Source organism: Anopheles moucheti, chromosome X, assembly GCF_943734755.1.
Source record: "Anopheles moucheti chromosome X, idAnoMoucSN_F20_07, whole genome shotgun sequence".
Classification (NCBI taxonomy): domain Eukaryota; kingdom Metazoa; phylum Arthropoda; class Insecta; order Diptera; family Culicidae; genus Anopheles; species Anopheles moucheti.
The window spans coordinates 2,743,910-2,767,442 of NC_069142.1; the positions used below are offsets into that span (position 1 = coordinate 2,743,910).

Genomic DNA, 23,533 nt, shown 5'->3' on the forward strand with positions numbered 1-23,533 from the left:
GCTGGGTGCTACAAAAATATAGCCTTCCATCGTGTGTTATTAACGTTCACTTTGCGTCCGTATTGTTGCTTGCTTGGTTTTCTTTTATAGTTTTATTATCGATAGATTTCTAAGAACATATACATGGTCATGAATTAACAGCTTTAGTGTTTGCTCGTTTGTCTGTCACTGTTTTGTTTGTTTGTTGCTTATTTTGTTGCTCTCTTTTGTCCACGAACTTACTTAGAAAAGTGCACATATTGGTAATCTTTAAATAGTAAACAATTAGCCTTAAAGTAATTAGTTTTTGCGGTGGAATTGTAATTAGTTTTCTTCTTCGTAACAATTAATGGTTTTATTGTTTTTCTTTTCTTTGCTTCTTTCCCCACAGTCGAACACTGCTGACCGTATTGCACCGTTCGTATCTTTCTTCCTTGTTTTATTTTGCTTCTGTCAAGAATATTCTCACGCGTTTTGCTGACTATACGTTCTCTGAATTTTACGTGTTTTTTTTTTGCTTGAACCCTGCTTAACCTAGTGTGATTTGCAATTAACCGTTAAAACATCTATTACCAGCATTAAGAAATACATTGCTTGTAAAGTAATTTGTAAGTACCGTGGTTTTCGATACCTTCCGACGCACGCCGACGTGTTTAACTATTTAAATGTTGCTTTTGGTTTATTGCTATTAGTTTTTTTTGGGAAAATGAACAGTTAGAGATTTTTTTTCGTGCAAAAATAGTGCTATCTACGTTTTTAACTCCTTTTTTATGTGTTTCTCTTTCCCTTTTCATTTCTCTTTATCTCTCACTCTCTCTCTCTCTCTCTGTTACTACGAATCACGGAAAACACAACATAATAACGTGATAATGCAATTGGGGAAAAAAACCGCTATTGCATTCAAAACGAGAGTTTTACTACGACGATTCTCTCAACAAGAATTATGTTCTCAAACGTATCCTTTTTGTGGTCGAGGCATATGAGAACCTCGCAAAAAACCTCCATCGATCCCTAAAAACTATACCGAATGAAATACTAAACAGAATGGGGAAAATACACGTGGATTTTTCCTTTCCCCTTTTTCGGTTTTAAACACCCCTTCGTTTTTCTCCGGGTTTGCCACGGCATTCAAATCTTATCACAGAAGGCATTTTTTTGTTTTTTTTCTTACGTTTGGGCTTTTTTGTTTTTTAGGTATGATTATACATCATTTTGGTCCTAGTTAAATCTCTGTAGACGTAGGTGCATGTAGTTAATTTTTTCCTTTCCGTATAGTTTCTAAATGTAGGCATTACAAAATCGCTTCAAAACAATCAACAGTTAACGGAACAATAGTTTATGCTACTTAATAGTATCGAAAGCTTAGGACGTAGTCGTTTAGTTTTTTCAACACAAAACTTACACATTTTGTGTTTAAGAGTACATGTTTTGTGTAAGAAGTGTGTGTGTGACTAGTTTTGAAGGTGTGTATGTGGAAGGCAAATCTTGAATTGGGATTTGTAGATCGCTGAACCCGTATCCTTTATTTTCCCAATAGACTTAAAGCTAATATTGTTTGTATGATTTTGCTTCATTTTTCGTGTTTTTTTTTGTTTGCTTTTGTTTTTATGTATCGAAAACCACGCACACATCCACGCGGGCAAGGTGGACAGCATGTTTGAGATTCTTGCCCCAGGTTTGAGCAACTTGACTTGCAGTTGCGACGGAAATTAACATAAAAACACACCACATTTAAAGAAGTACACACTACCGCCTGACAGCATGACTCTGGCACCTCCTATTTGAACTATTATGTCGTACAATACGTTAAAATAGCATCGTTTGCCAATGGTTCACGGGCCCTCCGATCATCCTTTCAACCTTCCCCCAATATATATTCCCTCATTCCGCTAGGCATTAACTAGAGTTGATCAAAACAACAATGATTGTAACATGAGCGTGTGCGTGAATGGCTTTAATTTATGAAAACAACATCTACTACGTACGCCTGCCACGATGTTGAGACAGCACCGGTCGTCTCGTCTAGATCACTACACCACTAATATACGTTAGTCTGTTTTGCACCAATTGAATCGAAAAATTTTTTCCGTGCAGCAGTTTTAGAAGTAACACACACAGGACACACATGTAAATAAGCCGTACATATTTACCGGCAAAAAACCTAAGGTGCATCGTCAAGATGTAGCGAAACAATAACATCTAGCCGTGATCCATTAATTCGATAATTACGACACTTATATTGAACATGAGAGAAAAGAAAAACAAATGTGAACAGTATCGCAGTATGGGATCCTTTCTAATGCTTTCTACTCATTCGATTACTTTTTTTTTTGCTTGGTTTCTCTTATGTTAGAAAATCAGTCTCTGTTCGGGTGATGTATCAAGTAGTTATGTTTCTTTTTTTTTGCCTTCGATAAATTTTCAGCTTTACTAATCCTGGGTGTGTGCTATCTTATGCAAGTGAGATAATATTTGCGACAGTGTTTGTGAGTGTATTTATATGCGTGAGTGCAGTTGTGTGTGAGTGTACGTGAGCGCACTGGAGCGCGGTGCCTGTCTATGTAGTGCATATTTTCCATCCTGCGAATGTCGAAGTTGTCCTCTGTAGAAAAAATGTAAGTACCCCAATATGCTCCTTTTTTCACGCTACTACTTCTTGCTGCTTTCATTTTTTGTCATTTTTCGTTACTACTATTCCTTTAAATTTTTTTTGCACGCTTCTAGTTCACTTCTATATATTATATGATACATATTCACAATATATGCGATATGCAAACATGCTAAAAACGTTTAGATCAACTGAACACATACAAATATTTGCCAAATTCTTCATATAGCAGCGCGGAGTACGTCAGGATTTTTGTATTTTTGGTTTGTTTTGCTGTTGCTGTTGCATCTATGCCCGTTTGTTTCAGTGTTAATTTTAAGTATTTAATAGAACTCTAGCACTGATCAAAAATATCGTAACACGAGTTAGAATGCGTCATATGTAGCTGTAAACTGTATTTTTCATGATTTTCTTTGTTGTATATATTTGTGTTTTTTTCGTAGTTATCCTATATTGCTATATGTCATTTAAAGTCAACGGCATATGTGTAATCGTCCTGCTCGGCGCCATTTGGCGCTGGGTTGTGACACATCTGGAAAGTGATGAGATTTCCGAATTTTACGGGATTTTTGGAATTTCTGACTCCTTTTTGCGTGTAGTCAGTCGAAGACTGCAGATGTCCTTCAGGAGTGTTTGCCGGAGTTGCTGAGATGGAATTATAAATGCAATATCTCCAGACGTTCACGTCACAACTGAACAGTGAAGGCTCCAGTTGAATTGTCAGAGTATACGCAGGAGTTGCAGAGATGAGATTATGAAGGTTTTGCAAGTTCTGCAGGCGTTCAAGCTACAACCCAGCAACGTCACCGTCGAGGCATAGTACACTAATCAACTGTCTGATGGCTACTACACCGTTTTTAGTACCTGGTAATTAGTGTTTGTTTTTTTTCCTTTGCTTGTAATTTTCATAACGACCTTCATATAGTGACTGGCTGGTGTCAATGCTTGTCAAAGCTTGTTGTCAAAGCCTTAGCGTTAAGCAAATTCACGAATTTTTCGTCTTCCCTCTTGTTGGAAGGAAGAAATATAAATTTAACTTATATTGTGCAAATATAAGTCGGACAGTACACGAGTCACGGTTGAACGGTTGAATGCTGTCTAACTAATTTCTTCAGTCACTGTTTACTTCACCCCCGAGAAGCTTGCATTCCGCCTCGGACCATGGTTTTGCTGCGTAGCAATCATGGCTAGGAACACGTCTCTGTCGCGATATCTTGCAATGCTGGCGAGCGTTGGAGTTGACTGCGTTACCCTCCGCGGGCAGCAGAAGTTGCTGTTGCTGGAGTTGTTGTTGTTGCTACAAGGAAATAAAAAGTATCGACATAAGCAGCTGCTCACATAGCCCCTAGTTCAGCTCATGGTCATGGTTCAACCTTTATCATTTGCATTGTACCGAGATGTTCCGGCTGTTTTCAATTCAATCCATCAGATTTGTCTTGAAAGTTTAGAATAGATATTGTATAATGTCCAAATCCAAAATGTTGATACTAAGGTGACTAATTGACTTGTGATCGACTCTAGTGCATAGTTACTACTATTTTTGTTATACTTTTTTATAGTACATGACAGCTGCTGCTCTATGCGACGCTGCGTCGCGAATCTTGACAGTTCTGTCATTTCAAAACTACATCTACACACTTGAATTTGTCTACACCAAGTCTTTTTTCCAACATTGCTTACACGTATGTACAAAACATTACCCACGGTCATAGCTAAGTAGATAAATTTTACTTCAATTTCACATCCTAAACGTATGCAGATCTATTGCAAAATGTCCTATCTAACCCACCTTGTTCAGTACGTTGGAATAGTATTTGTTCTTACTATCGTCCTCCTCCGATTCGTCTTCCTCGTCTATTTGGGATTGTTTGAATCGGATCAACGGTGACGACATCTTTGGCGAATCCTTCATACTACCACTCTCATTCATGTCCTCGTCAGATGGCTGAGACGGTTGCTCTTTACGGTGAATTGATCGCTCTAGTCGACGCAAAAACCTGCAGAAGAAGTAAAACCCACAAGTGTTTTTAATCGTCATTATTGTGAGTTCTTGAGTATTGGAGACGCATACCTTATCTGATTGCCAATTGCCTTCAGCCGTCGTATTTTGTACGGCGGCTTGCGCATATCCTCCGGCGGTGCTGGTTTCGGTAACATTTGGATGCTAGATATCTCCTGCACAGGCGTATGTGAAAAGAATGAAGGGAAATAACACGACTTTGAGCATTGTCTGACACTCGTGTAGTCTAAAATTATTGCACGCTAAGGATTTTTTTTTGTGATGAGTATATCGATGCTGTTCTAATTGTATAAAATCTTAACAAGTGGTTAAACACACTGTAGTAACTAGACGCTACGTTTATGCGCAAACTGAACTGAATTACGTAAAGTAGTTCTTCATATATAGTATGGAATTAAGTTGTTAAATTACGCCACAAATGTTTACACACAATAACTTTGTTTTTATACTATTGTTCGTATGTGCAAAGAACGAGTAAAATTATAAGAAAGAATAGTACTGAAAGCACATCATCAAACTTTTTGCTGCAAAGTTTCACAGGCGCTCTTGTTTTGCTTAACTATCCAAATAATAAATGTCTACCGACGAAAACAAAACAATGCGTTTCTATATATATATATACACTAACGTGTCAACGAATGCGAGAGGTTAACTCAACGGAACAATGTCACAAGATACACGTAGAAAGTATGATCAAAGCGTTAGAGAGTAACGAAACAGAAACATCCGTAATATAGCTATATAGTAACTCGCTAGTATAAGAGAGCAGCAAATTTGGCAACCAACACATCCACTTAAGAACAAGGTTTGTACAGTAACAGTGTACTAGTGAGCTAGATGAGTATGGCGGCTGGGATGAGAGGCTATATGGATGCATAAAACTCATGATGGTGTTGACTGTTAACAATAACTACTCAATTATTTTTAGCTGAAAACTTGATTCATCTGTTCTGTACGACGCGCTGTATTGTCGATTGTTTCGAAGTCGCTATGGTCGATCCACAACGTTAACTCTGTAGCACACATCCAGTGGATCGTCACAAATACACAATCTCAACCTTGTTCGGTATCGTATGCACCTAGCGCAAACAAGCGGAGTTCAAACGTCTTGCTGCCGCGGTTCGTCCACGCAGGAGGGTAGCCTCAAACATAAAGCGGAAATAGTAACATCAACCCGTGCTGGGATTTCCCAGATCTTCTAAAACCTTAATTCAATTGAAAAAAAAACACAGGGTTGAAAGATGCATTGATTGGATGCGCAATAACCAGAAGTGTGCTGAAGGGACTACTAGGTAAAAGTCAATAAAATATAGAGGTCAAAAACGTGTGAGTAAGGTGAGCAAACTAGCCAGATGGGTAGACGGGCTGTGCACCCCTTCGCTTGGCAACCGGAGCAAACCTGCTGCAGTATTGGTTTCGGTATTGGGGATAGGCTGGATGGTTTTTGTCTGCGCTGTACCTACCTCACCTTTATGATCGCCATGATCGCACATTTCAACCGAATCTTTCGTGGTAGTGACATGTGATACGCCAGCTTGTTCTGTAAGCGGCAATGAGAAAACAAAGGGTTTACTACAACTACTAGCTCGCTTGTGGAATTCAGCAACTACCGTACCTTTGCATGATCGCATCGCGTATTCCCGCATGGACGTCAGCGACTCCGTAGACGAGGAGCTGCTTGCCAACGGCTGACGATGCACGCGTCGCTTGGGACTTTTGCGAGTGGTTTGCGCTGTGCTGATGAACTTTCCGCCACTGTTGTTGTGCTGGCTGTGCTGGGAAACGTTTTCCTTGCTGCCGGGTATCTCCAACAGCACGGAGGTAGACTTGGAGGGCGACTGGACTGCGACCAGACCGGAGCGTGCCACGCGCCGATCCTTTCTGCGGCCGATGCATTTGCGGTGTGCGGTGGCGATGGTACTACCCGTGCCTCCCTTGCCGTCGGACGAAGGAAAGTCGTACAGTCCATCCGAATCCGTAAAGGGCAGATGCTGATCCTTCTTGCCGTAGAACATGGGAGAAAATCGCTCCATGCTGGCATTACGTTCGCTGGAGTTCGGAGTAGAGGAATGAAACGCATCGAGTTGTAGAATGGCAGATTTGACACAGTGAGTTCGTTACGCCTCCCGAGTTTTCAGCTCAGTGCTTGAACCACCATACCTCAGGGGACTGTCGGAGCGGGACGAAACGGGGGACGGCTTATCGTACCCGGCATCCGACTGGATGACGATGGCAGGAAGCTGCAGCTGCGACATCGATAAGTTCTCTTGGCTGAGAATGTCTTGCCCTGTTTGAATCAATTCCTTGCCGAGGTACAGCTCCAGCTCCTTGGCGCTACGGATTTCGCCCTCCTCAATTTTCTCGTCTAGATGGTCCGTACCGATGCCTTCGTCGTTCGACTCCAACAGTGGCTCGTCAGACAACGTTTCCGAGTCCGAACGCAGACGAAACGAGGAAGGCTGATGGTGTCCAAAGCCAGTTTGACCGGTGTTTGTACTGCCCACTCCAGTACCGTTGCCATTATCCGCAGACTTTTTCCTTACATTAGATGATTGTCGTCGATTGTTAATCAGTGAGTGAAATCCCGAATAACCACCTGGACCGGCAGGACCTGGTTCGTTTAGAAAATGAAGAATGTATACTTATACGGGATCTACTCGTTCTACGATCAATGGCTAGTGCTTATTGGTTTAGTCGCACCCCTTCTTACCTGATCCAGGCTCGTCTGATTCGTTTGGAAAGAGTGGATTGTTGGATCCGCAGCGACTGGGACCGGGGCTCGCCATGCTAGAGTAGCCGGACGAGCTGAGATTGCTTTCTGACGGGGCACGATCACCGCGTATGCACATCGAGAACGGACTCAGGTAGCACATGCCACCGGGAGGACCGAGGCCCCCGGCACCATTCGATTTCGAAGCTTTCGATCCGATCGGATGTGCTGGTGAAGGCACATCCGCATCAGACACCACCTCATTGCTGTTGCAGGTGATCGTTATCATTGGCGGCTCGAACGGAAGATCGAGTGAGGTTGGCTTTTCCCACTGCTTTAGAAATCTGCAATCATAAGACACTGAACTGTAACAAACTAGAGCACAGAAGCTGTAGAATAGGTTGCGGTATATGCAACCACGGTATATATATGGCATATTCTTCTCATCAATCGAATGGACCAGAGAAGGCCGCATTAGAGATGAGAATAACCACTCTTTTCAATGATTTGAATCAGAGTCAAAGAGTGAGTTTAAAGATTTGAAACCTTTTACTCACTCTTTTGAGATTAATTAAAAAGTATTACACTGCATTAATGTTTTACCACTCTTTTGCGTGTATACTCACTCTCACTCTCTGTGCCGACTAGAAACTCACTCAGGAGTGAGTAAAACTGTTTTATCACTCCTTTTGGATTGAAATGATTCTGTAGGTGTTATTAATTATTCTTTATAAATTTTTAAATATATAATTTGTGTTAATTTCAACATATTTTTTGTACATTTATTTTTCCGCTGGTCTTGCCAATAACATCCATCAAAATTGTTCATTGCAAACCACAGTAAAAAATAATTTCATTCAAAATGTGTTTTTTTTACCAAGGACTGTTAAAATTAATAAAAAATGATTTATTTGTACAAGTTTGTATTCGTGGTTAAATTCATAACGAATTGGAATACGACTTTGCGGTTTTCGGTATCAAGGTGAATGAAAAAAAATTCTTGCTCGGTCTCCCTAAATGACCGATTGCATCCTATTGTTTTCTTATATATCATTTTAACTTTTTACCATTTTACATTTTTTATAAAAAACCATTTTAAATAAAAATGAGTATAATCCAAAGATTGATAAAACAGTTTTACTCACTCCTGAGTGAGTTTCTAGTCGGCACAGAGAGTGAGAGTGAGTATAAACGCAAAAGAGTGGTTAAAGGAGTCATAAAAACTCTTCGTGCTGATTTATACTTATTCACTCTCTCGAAGATTTCAACTCACTCACTCACTCTTACTCAGCGCGCACATCTCTAGGCCGCATGGTACATGTGTACGGGTGATGAGCGTTCTCACCTCTTCTGTTGCTGCTGCTTGCAACCGGTGTTCGACAGTATGCTAGCGTCGAATGTGTGGTTGGCGCGTTGCGGTGGCGGAGAACCGGGTATTACCACCACGGTCGTACGCTCCTTCGTTGGGCTCGGTTGCTGTATCACTAGCGCTGGAATGATCAAATCGCGCGGCCGCTCGGGGCTCTTATGTTCTGGCGTCGGTGGATGGATGTCGATCGATATCATCGGCACACCGAGACCGGCGGGACCATCGACTGTGGTGTCGCTTTGCGAGGACGATAGTGTTGTCAAGGAAGAGTACTCTCCACGGTCGGGTTCGTCTGGTGGCCGTATTTCAATTGATAGCTGATGGGGCTTCTGAATACAATGAGGATTAGGATCAATGCTAGTAGATTTGACGTTTGCTTTTTTGTAGGAGCAAGGTTGGAACAGGTGACGGACGGTAAAAAAGGGAAGTGATATCAAGGGTGCAGTGCGCAGGCATTGTAGGCAGTGTAGAAAGAGTAGGGTAGGTTATTCGATAGACAGTTAGATAGGCAGAGAAAAACGTGTAAGTGAGTATAGACTTCCAAGTTAGAAGAACGATTTGTATATGAATCGCTACTGGTAGAGGATCGGCAAACAACGTAGGAAGGGAGGTTTGTGCATAGATACCATATTGCAGACGTGTATGAGTTAATAGAAAGGAATCTATAATTATATAACACAAACAGTTAAAAAAACATTATGTGGAATATGTAAGCAGTTCGATCAGTATATCTGGAGTAAAAAGATGGAATATTTGAAAAATGGCAGATGTGCAGATGGAGGGCTGGGTCAACGCTAATTTAGTTCGTATTCGATATCTGAATATTTGAGGAATTGTGAAGTATGGAGATCGAAATAAGAAAGTTTGAAAGCGAATCGTTTCAGAAGGGAAAACGTGCTTCTAAACATGTGATGCTATGTGTAACGGCTACGGTAAGTTATGCGGATGTGATCTAGGCATTCTGTTGCATGTAGCCCGAAATAAGTGAAACTTACGTGGTAATCTTCGTAGCCACTGTTGAACGTTACCGACATGGACTCATCATGGATCGATTGCGGAGTGCGCATACGCTGCGGCCGGGGCATGATTGGCGTCAGTGCCGGTGATGGTATCGGTGTCGGCATTTCCCGAATCGGCGACAAACACTTGTTGTTGATGCCGTTGCTCGGTATCTCGAGCAGTATCGTGGGCGGATGCAGCTGTGTCGAGCTAGCGGATGAGCTACTGCTTGTCGTCGTGTTCGTGGACGACTTGTGCGCGCTAAGCGCATCCAGTACCGGCACCTCGATCGTGCTCTGCCGGTAGAAGACGGGTGAGTCGGACGTGCCGCCGCTCGAGTAGCTGACCGGCGTGTGATTAGAGGAGGTTGACGAATCGTCATCGCCCGGCACATCATCCTGCGGACTGGACGCGGTCGGTGTGGATGACGGCGAGATGATGATCGACGAGGGAAGCGTATTTAGCGCGCTGCTGGACGCGGCAAAGTTCTTGAACATCGCCAAGATCGAGTCGGCGCTTGACACCTTCGGCCGTGTCCGGCGGTTGCTGCTGCGCAAGCCAAAATCGTGCAGCGCAAGCTCGGAGCTCGAAAGCGAATCACTGCCCTGGTTCGACGAGGTACTATGGGGCGACCGGATTTCGTTTGTGCACGGCGACGGTGGTACGGAATTTGCGCGTGGCGGTACCTCATTTGGAAGACTTAGGGCACTAGAATGCTTCGTTCCCTTTTTTGTGGGAGGGGTTGGCGAAGCAAAGACAGGAATGCATGGGTGGTGGAGGGCGGTGAAGAGATAAATAGTTTTCAATGAGCTGATCACCTAGTCCGCGAAGGGTTCGCATTTGGGTTTTGGTTCTGATTTTGTAAAGGATGTTTGGTTTTACTGGAGGGACCTGACCCCGAGACCCGGTGGAAGGTTGTGTACACTAGGAACTAGCCAATTTACTTAGTCTCCTTTTCCAGCTAGCTCTATACCTACGCAAAAAGCTCACTCGCTTGTGTGTGGCTGAACATGGGCAAACTTCGAAGCTATAGGGACGAGAACGCAGTTTGCGCACAAACTGGTGTGTTTACACCTTGAATTTTTACGATCAATAATTGGGTAGTACATGTTAACGTGTCGATGTGTATAAACTAACAACCCAAAAAGAAACGAAACACTAAGTATATGGCATAGTAGTCAGCGATGTAGAGCTGTAGAGTTAGTAACAATAGATTACAAAACCAAGCCTAGTTTGGAACGTTCAAAAGCCTGACGTTTGAAGCGGATGATGTATAGAACATGAGGTACTCAAACGGGGTTCCAAAAATCCAACAAAACAAAAGATTAAACGGATCGAACGAAAGTCGAAACGGAAACAGGTATACACGTATACTACGATTCGGTTGGATTGGTTTGCAAGCGTGCGTGCAACTACTTACATTCGCCAGGTCTTCCGAGCCGGAGCTCATCTCCGCCGACACCTTACTGAGCAGACGCGCAAACGTCACCTTCTTCTCCAGCTTTGGATCGGAGATCTGTCGGACCATCGATGTCACCGAGAGGGAATTCTCCGAGAATGTCGTCTCCTTCATGCCGGCATCGGAATCGGCATAGTTTGCCTTCAGGCGGGTCTCCGAGAGCTGTATCAGCTCGCCCAAACTTACTTGCTGTAAAAGATTCGCAAAACAAAAAAAGAAAGCACACCGCAATTAGTACGGTCGCCGACGTGCTGCGCGCCATCGGAAGTGGCGAAGGACACGCGCATCCGGATATGGATTGCTGTCATAGCTGTCAACACTGACTTTAGTAGCCGCATTTTGCGCGGGTGACACCAGCTGCTGCAGTATCTGTTTCTTTTCGTTGACGTTTTTCTTCGTTGGTGTGGAATTGTTTCGCTTCTTCCTGGGTGATGGTGTGCCTGAAAGAGGGGTCGCGAAAAACGGAGCTGGTGAGATATAACATTGCTGCTTGCGTTTTTATTTCCTAGGACTGGGAATTGATGGTTTTTTTGAGGAAAAGGAAACTGTGTGTGGTGGAAACGTATTGGATGAAATTACTACTTGGAAGGAAGTTAGCAAACCATGCGCTATGTATTGGTTACTGTGTTCCGAATCGGAAAGAATGTACACTAGGAAACAGGTGGAACATTCGGCAGGGTATCCTGAGGAACACTACCGGAAAGATGAGACGAATGTAAACGTGTTTATTCAAACCACCTAGTATGGAAATACTCGGTATTATCAGAAAACGAGGCAAGGGTAGTTAGAGTTGGAACTATTTTACATGTGAAAATGAAAGTGCCACAACTAACTGCAAGCCACACGATCGGTAGCATCTGTAGCTTATTATGTGAACCATGTGCACATTCGCCTCCCTAATCTAGTAACCAAAATCAAAGGAAAATTGAGGGTTACGTAATCATAGTCACCAACAAGTACATTTTAGTGATGAAAAAAATACATTTTAATAACGATAATTCGAGCTTGCTAATGTTTTCGCCGATTTAATTCGATCTGTTAGTAAACGCACCAGTTCCGGTTTTCAGACTCGATTGTTTGCGCTTTGTTCCAATTGTTGATAATTCAGATATACTCCGAATAAACGTTTCATCAACGGTTGGAAAACAGGAGCAAGCCACAATACTACGATCGAAATGGAATATTTGCGTGTCCTACGCTATCAGTACGGTGCAACAAATAGTAATTGGTATAAATACTACACCTAGAAAGTGTCTTTACTTTACTGTCCAACTTCTATGTTACGTATAATACGGTGCGAGGGACACACAACACACAGTACTAGTAAGAGAGAGAGGAGTTAGCATGTTATCAGTAGATGATGGATGTTGGAAGGAGAAAACAGGTGAGTTGGAACAGAATTGTAAGTATAGAGGAGTAGTGGATTGGTAGTCAGCAATAGATGTTTCTTTACGGGTTATTGTTTGTTCTTTAGTTCTAGGAACAGATAGAGGATAGACTAAACCTAGTTTAACTGTACAATGCGATTAGAATTATATGGTTAAATAGACAGACAGACAGAGATTGAGCGAAAGAGAGGGTGATAGAGAAATAGTGAACAGGTATTAAAGTGGGAGAGCGATGTACGAAGAGAATGAAATAGAGCGTAAAGCAAACGAAAAGTCAGCAAGATTACATATCGTGAGCAAGGCACTAACAGACACAGCTTTGAGGTTGGATTGATAAGACTGAGTAGTTTTTTGTTGTTGTTATGTTACTGTAAAATTTGTTCGAAAAAGGTAGGTTTGTTTGGTGCTATGTTTCGATTATTAATTTATCATATGTTTGTCTGTCTTACGTCGAGGAGGGGGCCGTAAAAGATCATCTAAAGAAAATGTTCTAGCGGTAGCCCCTCCAACTTGCTGTGGGCTGCTGAGACTCAATATGGATGGTTTTCTTATACCCAATCGTCCAAAGATCGTCCGATGCGATGCGGGGGTAGTGGCGTTCGAAGAGGAAACAGTACCGGCGGTAGCCTGCAGCTGCTCGCGCAAGGCAGTGTTCAGATGGTGCGGCGGAAAGGTGCCTATGGAGATATAGAAAGGGAGTAGATATGCAGCAGCAAGAAGCAAGAAACGTAAGTCATTGCCCCGGAGGAAACGGCGCTGCGGTGAAGCAATAAGCGGTGTCAAACTTTACTTCGATTCAGCTGGGTATCGTCGGCGAGTAGCTTTTCGATCTTCTCCGGAAAATGGCGCTTGGCACACCAAACCAGCCCGATCACGGCAAGCACCACGAACACGGTGATCAACCCGAGCCAGAAAGGTTCCTGCAGCATCCGTTCCGACAGCGGTTTGTACGGTATGTGCATCATGCGCTTTTCACACCGTGGACCTTCCCACCAAGCGTGACAGCGGCAAAAGAATCCACCATTCTTCTCAAAACATTCGCCACGGCTTTCGCATGGATTTTCCGCGCACGGTTTCTGCCGTTGATCACACCGTACACCTACGAACCCTGGCTGACAGTTACACTAAGATAGCAAAAATACAACAAAAAGAATCAGGCTGTGGCAGACAGTGAACATTGCTTCGGCGGGAACTTACCTTGAAGCTGGTGGGTGTGAGTTCACATTTCCCAAAGAAGCATGGTTCCAACTCGCAGATATTTAGTCCGCAGAAACGACCAGTGAAGTGACCATAGCACTGGCAGATGCCACGTTTGTGGCCGGCAGTAATACACTTGCCACCGTACTGGCATGGGTTCGGTTTACAGCTTTCGACCCACTCGTCTGTATTGGAGATAAGCTTCATCTTGTAGCCCACATCTTCCTGCAGTCGTACGGTAGCGTTTAGCCGTATTCCTGTCCCATTCGCATTACGCTGCCGTATGTGGATCGTGTTTAGATACGAGGTAATGTAGATCGGGGCAGGTTTGGCAAGTGTATGTGCCGACGCAACTGGTAGTCGCAGTTTCGCTGCCCCGTGTGCTCCATAATGATGCTCCACTTCAGTCATCTTGATCGCTTCGGATTCGACAGTTGACGGCTTACCTGTCGAATGGTGTTCGCATAGGTGCCACAGCGTACCATTGCTGTCCGTATAGTTATCATAGATCTGGCGAGAAAGAAGTACAAACACAGTACGCACTGTAAAATTGAAAGACTGGCAACACCCATTAAGTCTTACCTCTATAAATCCTGTTTGGTGGCAGCCATGTTGGCTAAATCCGACACCGTACAACTCCAAGAGGATGACTTCGCCAAGCGGAGCGATTAAGTGCTGCGTGTAGTCGACATCATATGGCATCGCTTCTGGGTAGTTGAGCGAATACAGCATCCCAGTTGTCTTGTTCGAAAGAGTTATAAATCGTTGTTCGTTCACATGAGCCACTATTGGATAATGAAGATATGTTTTTAACATTCCACTGAATGTTTTAACAATTGCTACAGTTACTTACACGTCTTGAAGATCGCATGGAAACCATTTCCCCTGGGTGATACCCCCGTCTTCAATCGCACAACCAAACGTTCACCCTTGCTCACGAATACACCGTCGTTAACGTGCGATTCATCCGCAAACGGTTCGAATGGGCCATCAGCAATATCCACCAGCAGTGTTGCATCTTGCGTTAGATCGGTCAGCAGAAACTCCAACCAAACACGCCTCCCGAACGGTGCCTGTATCACGTACGTACAGTCGATATTGTTCAGCAGAAAGTATGGATAGTTCGGACTACGTATCGAGCCTTCCTTCGAGGTAATGGTCTGCAGCGGACATCCGGTCATATCGACGGTGCTCCACGTTGCCGAAAACCCCGTCCCACTGATGGAGAAATCCGAATGGAAGCGCACGATTGCCTCGTTACCCGTGGAGATAAAGTTAAACCGTGCCATATTGCTATCGTGCGTACCGCACCAACGCACATACGGCAGAAACGATGGAGTAAGCTCATTGAACTGGAACAGGGGATCGTTTAGTAGCGTTACCGGGTGTACATTAGCTACCTCCCGTTCTGGTGTGATGTCCTGATCACTGGTAGCGTATTCTGCGCCCGTACTAACGTACCGGATTCGTCGTTGGAACCGAACACTAGATTGTGTATGATTTTCCTTACTGGAGAAGCTGTCCGGAAAGGGAAAATGCTTCTTTACATCTACAGCTGAACTTCCTGTGGTCTGTGTTGAGGTGTGTTCTTTCACTGCTGCGTGATCGGTATGAAGCTTGCTGGTGCTTCCATTGCTATGGAAGTACTCTGTCAACGGTGCGGCATTACCGTTCTCTCCACCAGCTCTCGAATAACCTCCGCGAGCGTTTGGTAATATTGGATAGTTTTGAATACTGATGTAATCATACAGACACTCGTCTTGATGTTCGAGGTCTAGCTTCTGAAACTGAATGATTATGCGACGGTGCTCCGGTGCAATGATCCGTATCCAGAAATCGGTTTGAGCAGGGTAGGGATTCGGATACCCTGGCGACAGTAGATGGCCCTCCGTACCGGAAAGCGTTTGATTTTTCACCATAGTTTCATCCAGTCGTGGTCGGGGCTTCTTACATACGTATCCACCGATCATAGAGCATTTTTGTGCTGTCCAGTGTAAGCCTGATGAAATCATTGGTGTTGGAGACACCTTCCATTGAAGACCTAGACATGCAGGAATTTTAGACGTGTCTGATTTTTCTGGCCGCTGCCCAGGTAACCAGCCCTAAATTGACAAACAAAGTTGTTGTGGTGTAAACAAAAGTGTTATGAAAACAACAAGAAAGTGTGACTACCTCAAACAACAGCTTCACTCCATCCACCCACTCCAGGTTACCGTTGGCGGTTATCTCCCCGCCAACCCAGTACAGGGATCTTGGCGTGTAGTCGACACTGTTGCGAATGTTTGACGTAATAAACCTGACATGGAGGGAAAAAATCGTTTCAACAGAAGTAACATCGCTAACACTTGATGATGTTAACTATTCGACGCTAACCTCTGCTCATCCGTTGTTGATATAGAGGCGAGTTGCGCTCCAATACCGCGACAGATTTGCTGTGCAGTCGTCCAATCCACATCGGGGTACGAGATGATCAAGTAGCAAGAGTTGTTGTATGCCTTAAACCGTTCGTCGTGACACTCGGATGTCACTGCAGGCCAGATGCATAAATGGTGGAATAGCAATAGACGTTACCAGTGTTAAGCATAGGAGCGCGTTATGAGGAGACCTCGTGCAACAGGATCATATATCGTTAACGATAGCTATAGATTTCAATACTTCAACAAGTGACCGATTTCCGAATAAAGGTTAGCGCGCCCACTGGCACATGATCTGTTGTTGATGGTCTTCTGGATTAGTTGATGGAAACGTGTACGACAAAGGATACTGAAACTCGAAGCATTTTTTTTCCAACACTACTAACAGGTAACGATAACGCGAAAGACAATCAATCTCATAAATGGTTCAAATTTTTTTGTTGTAACAGCGAACTTTAAAACGAAAGGATTTACGTTCAATGTACATGCAATCTAGTTATCGTTCGTATTAGCCATTCCTAGTGCGTACCAGCAGCAAAGATAATGAACAGAAGTAAATAAAGATGGACAACATTGTTTTAGAAATAAGGACAAACGTATACGTACTACAGGAGCAAACACATAACAACTGCAGCGCGCTTGCACAATGAAAGGAATAGATCAAACTGTTGTACCCTGCCATCGTTACCATAAACACGCCTATCCATTATTGAGCGGAATGAGACCTACGTCAACTCCAGAACAAAACACAAACCAAACAAATGCCTGTGAACACGTGAGCAACAGATTCGCAATTTTGCCTTACGAACAACGAAAACGGAAAACAAAACTCAAACACACAGCGCAAGATCAAGTTGTATATCCTCTTCCGCAAGCGCAACCGATAAGACACGCGATCAAAAAGCTGCCACTGATTGACTGCTTTTCGCCACCACCGGATAATTGTTGGGCGTAGCAACAGAATCCCCATCTATGTGCCAATGCGAAATGGGCAAATCGATTCGTTGTACTTGATTTGGACGAGGCTGAAACAAGAGGCGTCACAGAGCGAAACGTTGCGCAAACTAATGAATGGTAGGCAAGCGGTCTTATAACTATAGATATGTATAGATTTTCTGGTGTAATTAATTTAAAAAAGAAATGTCAATTTCAATCCGGGAACTAGAGAGCTTAGGTAGTTTCAGGCAGAAAACTGGTTGAACAGATTGCACTTACCATGTGCCCTCGGCCTTCCTAAGCATTTGAATATAGGTATTTCAGTTTATGTTTCATACTGTACGAAATTTGTATGGGGCGTCTTTGTGACGCTAGCTTCTACGTGTAGTATAGTTCTGTTTTGTTGTAAACATTTGCACATCACATCTGCTATCACAAATAAATGATAATTGACGTACGGTCAACCTCCGAACGACTACTATGGTTAGTTCCTGCCATGAACGTAAGCTTGTAACAGATTTCGTGTGGTTTTCATTTTCTTAGTGATCTACTACCAACAGAAATGCTACATCAAACCAATAGTGGCTATGTTCAGAATGGGTGTAACACAAAATGAAAGCATAAATGAAACAACTCCTAGTGGAAAGGCTCACTAAACGGAAGAATATCATGGGAGCTACTGCCAGAGTGACGAGTAGAGGACGGAAGGAGTAGGTTCGCTATTGGAACTCACTATCGAAATGAACGATACACTACAGAAGCTCGGCCCCTAGCCCGGTAGTCATCTTACCGTTTTCCATCGAGATCCTCGCCTTGTATCCTCCGTAGTTGTTCGAATAGTCCGACACGAAGCGTAAGCCAAGCGATGGTCCCGTCGTTACGTAACGAAGCAGCTTTAGCTTCGAGCTCCAGTCGCCGCATATCTTCCGTGGCACACTGCCCAAACTTAGCTCCGGAAGTGGTAAGCTGCTCGTATACCTTGAATCACTCGGTTGCAGCACGATGCTCGGTACGTTGAAGTTGATATCGCTTCTGTTCTCTATGTCAACGCCACTGTCACCGCTTCCAGTGCCGTCAGCACCACTCCTACCCGCACCGGGAGTATTCTGTCCCGTCTTTGTACTCTTTCGCCGATGTTGTACGTTGTAACGGCCACTGTGGCGTGAATTGCGGAAGCGAAACAGCACGGTGCTGGAAAAGTCTTTCGCAGACTTTGACGGCACATAGGGACCGGTCATGTCCGGTTCGACCAGTTGCAGATAATCATAGGAGCAGCTGTAAAGTTTGCAGAACCAACACACCATGAGTCAGTTTATGTAGGTTACCATAGCAGAGCGTTCGAAGAATGCAGTGTACTTACAGTGGTTCATTCTCCAGCACCATCTCCTCAAAGTCCAGCACTACACGGTAGCCTAGCGGAGCCTGAATAAGGGTATAGCAGTCAACACTGTCAGGGTACTGTTGGGGAAATCCCGGGCTCCAAATTGTTGCCTTCGATCGTTCCGCACTGAGTGTGACGGTTACGTTACATTCAGACTCGTTCCAAAGTCGCTCAGGAAGCTCTGAGGAGGGAAAATTGCAATAGAACCATATCTCAACAAAAGCAGTACTATGAATTACCTTCATCCATCATCCGCTCGCAGAGGAAGTAGTTACGTGCATCACAATTCCGATCGTTCCACATGTACGACAAAGTTAGCGGACTAACGGTGGGAGTCGTCTGCCCACTGCTGGTCGCAATCTGAAAGTGGCGTCGAATTTCGACGCAATCCTGCCCACTTAGTCCGTCATCATTCGGTTGCCGATTATAGTTTTCCTGGTGCACCCATCCTGGAAACCAATCTGTGGACGTGGGCGAAACAGATAAGTGAAGGTTACAAGCCGAATCGCTCTACGTGTAATAAACGATGTGCTCTGGTAAAGTTGGAATTGCAATACGTACTCGAGTATGTGAAGGCAAACTTATCATTCCACCTAAAGTCACTCTCCACGATGAGATCGGACGCACCAATCCAGTACGCATTATCATCTTTGTAAGTCGGGCTAAAATGGAAGAGAAGTTTGAAAGTCAATACTGCACAGTGTTTTTAAATAGCTCTCTTCTACCTGTTGAAGAGCAGTTGATCGGTTAGTTGCTGGTCCTCGCTCGAGCGTATTGACATTAGATGGCCACCGAGCCGGTTGCATTCGGCTTCAGCCTCCTGCCACGACAGCCGTCGCTCGATGGACGAAATGCAGAACTGAGTGGTTGCTATCCAACCAAAGGCACAACGTGAAGTGATGGATTCAATCGGGTTCGCCCTGTACTCAAACAACAGTGTCGCTGATCCATTCGCACGCATTCTAGACACCGAAGGTGAGGGCAATGATGGCGATGAGGATGAGGATGACGAATGTGAGGGCAATGGACCACTTGCATCACGGCTATCATCGATCCCCGTATCTTCAAAGATTGGTTGCTGTAGTTTGCTGACTTTAACCACTATGTTGTTGCCACTGGACGTCAATGTGTAGCGGGTCGTATCTGAACTACTGTTGATACAGGACGTCCACCGATGTCCACCGTCTTCATACACCTCCACCAGCATACCATTTGCCGAAGAGCAACGGATTGGTGCCAGAAACTGTTGGTTTCCAGCGTCGGTATCGCTCATGCCAAGCTCAATGGATTCATGGCGAACAGCGGGGACATTGCTGTCGTTGAGTGCCCCCGTATGGCGACCCTGTTGCCATTCATTCGTCAGCAGGTGCAACGCTATTCGATATCCGTACGGTAGATGAATGCGAAAGTAACAGTCAAGCGACCCATCGCCGGGCCGCAATTGCACCGTTCCGTTCTGTTCCCGCAGCGTCATGTTGTAACAGTAGTCAACTAGTCGGTACTGTAAGCTAAACAGTGGCGAATTATGTAGCCACAGGGTAGTGTTATGATGTGATTGAAAGTGAAACGCCCGCTCCGATGCAGGTAGCTCCTCCAGTTTGCCGCAGAGTGATATGGTTTGATGATCATCTCGAGCACTCGATTGCTCATCGTCCGGACTGTTGAAGTGATTGTTGCTACTACCACCAGTCTCGCCGCTGCTGGTGTCCTGTTGGTTCGAATCAGCCATAAAGCGGAGATACCCACCGCCTCGGCAAGGTGTATTGAGTCGGGTCAGTTGAACTAGCAATCCGGGTAGTTTATCTGGTTGGGAGGTCGGCCGTGATGGGAAGGTTAAACTACAGTCCTGGTACCCAGTTGGGAGACTATTCGATGCGATCCTTCCTTGTGATTGCCTGAGATATAAGCTACACTCTGCAAAGTTAACGAAACAGACAGAATAGGAATACAATATAGACCAGTAGTTAAACGAATGTGATCTTGTAGTGAGATCTTTGTATATACCTCGTAAAAGCACCATTGTATAGATCAATTCGTAGATCACGTAGCTAGTCATTGTACGATATAATATTCTGAAAGCAAAACAAGCAATTCATTTCTGTAGACGAAACAAACGGACACTATCTCCCGCCAGAGCCCCAATACCTTACCTAAAGTAAATAGTTTTACTCTGACTCTCCATACTTCCACCCGACATACTGCTGGAGTTGTTTAAACTTGACCCATGCGCCTGTGTCCCCGGAACGGACCAGTTGATGGTCACCTGCTCCTCTCCCATACCATCATGCTTCCAGACATTGCGCGGACACCCTTTACCTGGCCGTCTAGTGTTTAGTGGTCGTTGCGGTCGCAACCCTGCCTCCTCAAATTCGAACGAATTCTCGCCCAGGATATTGTCGTCTTCGTCGTCGGCTCGCGTGGAATCATGGTCGTTGCCCACGTCGAAGTACGAAGGAAACGGTTCACCGAATATAACGCGCTGCCTGTGGTGTTGCTGCTGCTGCTGCTGCGTGGCGTATGCATGATGAAGCCAGTCTATTTCCAAGTCATCGATCCAGGTACTGCGCGGAATGCTATCCACGTCACCGGGTGACTGCTTGTAGCCGTGCTCCATGTGACCGTCACTATCCACGTTCCGATAGGTGAACTGACCAATTGGGCGTGCCGTCGATTGCTCGAAATTATACGGATCACCGCTTAGAGATTCTATGTAAAAATCCCGAATTTGTGTGTCTGGAGAGCGTTTTGCTTCCACTGGAAATGGAATTGGAGTGTATAATTATTTAGCAGAATAGGATATCTCTGCTTCGCAAACAAAGGAAGATTTTTAATATCGTTTGATGCAATATTCCAATAACTCAACCAGCTTGAAGGTTGTCAGAGATTGCCTTACCTCGGTAAATGACTCGCGGAACAATTCCGGTACTCGTTTCTAACATATCGTGCGTGACGTCGATGTAAAAGTTTGTGTCCTCCTCTTCTGGGCTACGCCGCACCGGTACAACGTGCTCCGAAGACTTCAACTGCTCGAGGATGCCAGAGCCACAGGGATTGGAATGCCGTCGCAGGTCATCACCTGGTGCCATTTTTGTCCCGGAACTGTGGTTTGGACGTACGTAGAATGTCGGAAAGCGACGGCTCTCCTCACTATCCTCCGTTAACCCATCACGCTCACGCATCTCTTCCTCCTGCGGTTCCTCCTCCTCCTCCTCCGCCTGATCCTCCTCTTCGTCTTCCATAGCATCCTCTTCCGCTTCTTCCTCCTCCTCTTCGGCGGTGCTCAGACCCTCCCGCTCGGGGTACACCAGGCTCTCCCTTGGCACCAGCAGACGCTCAAGGCTCAGCGGGCTCGGATCGGGCATACCGTCGTGAAGAAGCGATACATCCTTCGTTTGACCACTGTCCTTCGTCAGCACCAGTATCGGATTGCGGTCATCCGCGGCCGGCTGCTCGTCGTGCACGGACTCGCTGAGCAGCTGCATGCCAGGATAGGCGCCATTCGGGCTGGCAACGTTCGCAGACAGTGGCCTTGCGCCGTGCACGGACCCGCGTGCGAACAGTAGCACCACTATTACCACCACTACTCTTGTTAGAACTACGCGCTTCATTTTCTTTCACACTATTGGCACTACCAACGACACCAAATTGCAGCACATACTTCGGCACTGCTGCACTGGCACCTTAATCGGAACGGAAGCGGACGAACTACGGCGAATAAGTACGGAATCCTAAATAACACCTCTCTACAACACAGCGTAAGGGACGGAGAAATAAAATACGCTACAGTCTCTGGCTACGCCACGTGGGTAACTGGGCTCTTCGGTGGACAGGGTCCTAACGCACACTCACACACAGATGCAATTCTTACGCGAGTTTGATCTTCTTTCCGACAAATCCGACAGCAGATGCACTGCAGTTGGTCCAAAGGAAATCTCAGCCTCCGTTAAAAACTGGGAAAGTTGAACAACAATACAACCTGACACCTGATGGTGAGGTGAATAATTCAAGCATTCCCAACACCGAACGTGTGCGTATTCAATATCCCCAGTACTCCAGTCCAAAAACGAGTCCAAACACTGAGATATTGTTTGTAAAACGATGAGTGCTTGCTGGAGGCCCCATCATGGACTGCTGTGTATTGCTTGCGGATGGAAGCTCCCAAAGAAAGCATTACCATTTTATGATGTTGCTCCACTTAGACGCATTTGCCTGGGTTCACCGCTACACTTCCGGAAGCACACACGCTTGGATTTGGGCACACGGTTTGCATTCTATCGATTTTATGGTTTATGGCGCACGATTACCAGCGGCGTTGGGTCGTATTGTAATGAGGCTAGGTTACATAGCTGGTTCGCTAGCAGAGGAGGAAAAAAGCTCGCATGAATGGGCACTCGATGCATTATATCACAAGGGCACGACAACCCTTTTTTTCCTCGTCTGACTGGTGGGCTACCACCTTTGTCGAATACCGCGGACCGCCTGAACGGGAAGACTCCGAATCGGATGTTCTAGCCATGTAAACAAGCGCCGTTCTTCGCGTATGATTTTAGCACTTTGTAGCACACCAGCAAACAACATTCCACCAGTTCCTTTCATCCGGACCTTTTGCCGATGGGTAGGCGTGTTTGCGTACGGTGTTTAAAAAGCATCAGCACACAGAGCGGAGCACAAGAACCCTCTCCAACGTTAATGATTAATCAACAGGCAATTACACACATTTTTTCGTCACGCACACCTCAGCTTTCTGCATTATTACACACATTAAACTGCATGTCTGCTACACACACACACATACACAGACACACACACTCACATATTCGCAGACATCCTTGGACGTCTCATGCCCAATTCTTCTGCTGCAATGTGGGGCATGTGATGGTGATGTCTTTGCCTCCACAGTCCGCCATACTTCTCACCACAACTCCCCAGCCCCAGAACGACCTATTTTAATATCCCGACGCGCTGTTACTGTTGGGGCACCGTACGGTGCACCTGCAGCTCTGAGTAGTGCATATTAGTGTTAAGGTTACTGTCACCAACCGACCGACCACCCTTCATTTCTTTGTTACAATT

At 45.0% G+C, this 23,533-nt stretch overlaps 1 protein-coding gene across 1 annotated transcript; it reads right to left on the reverse strand.

Moving 5' to 3' along the window:
• Positions 1–475: 475 nt before the first annotated feature.
• LOC128306884 (uncharacterized) lies at positions 476–22,068 on the reverse strand. Its single transcript, XM_053044521.1, is given in 26 exon segments — positions 476–3,884; positions 4,377–4,584; positions 4,659–4,762; positions 6,071–6,147; positions 6,223–6,656; positions 6,768–7,218; positions 7,318–7,661; positions 8,663–9,015; positions 9,682–10,410; positions 11,106–11,333; positions 11,463–11,584; positions 12,982–13,209; positions 13,290–13,656; positions 13,730–14,239; positions 14,312–14,514; positions 14,583–15,831; positions 15,902–16,025; positions 16,103–16,256; positions 17,870–18,354; positions 18,440–18,641; positions 18,700–18,921; positions 19,022–19,122; positions 19,186–20,374; positions 20,465–20,532; positions 20,611–21,214; positions 21,354–22,068. Coding segments are annotated over 26 exon segments (9,657 nt in total). The 3' UTR covers positions 476–3,698.
• Between the last annotated feature and the right edge of the window lie 1,465 nt (positions 22,069–23,533).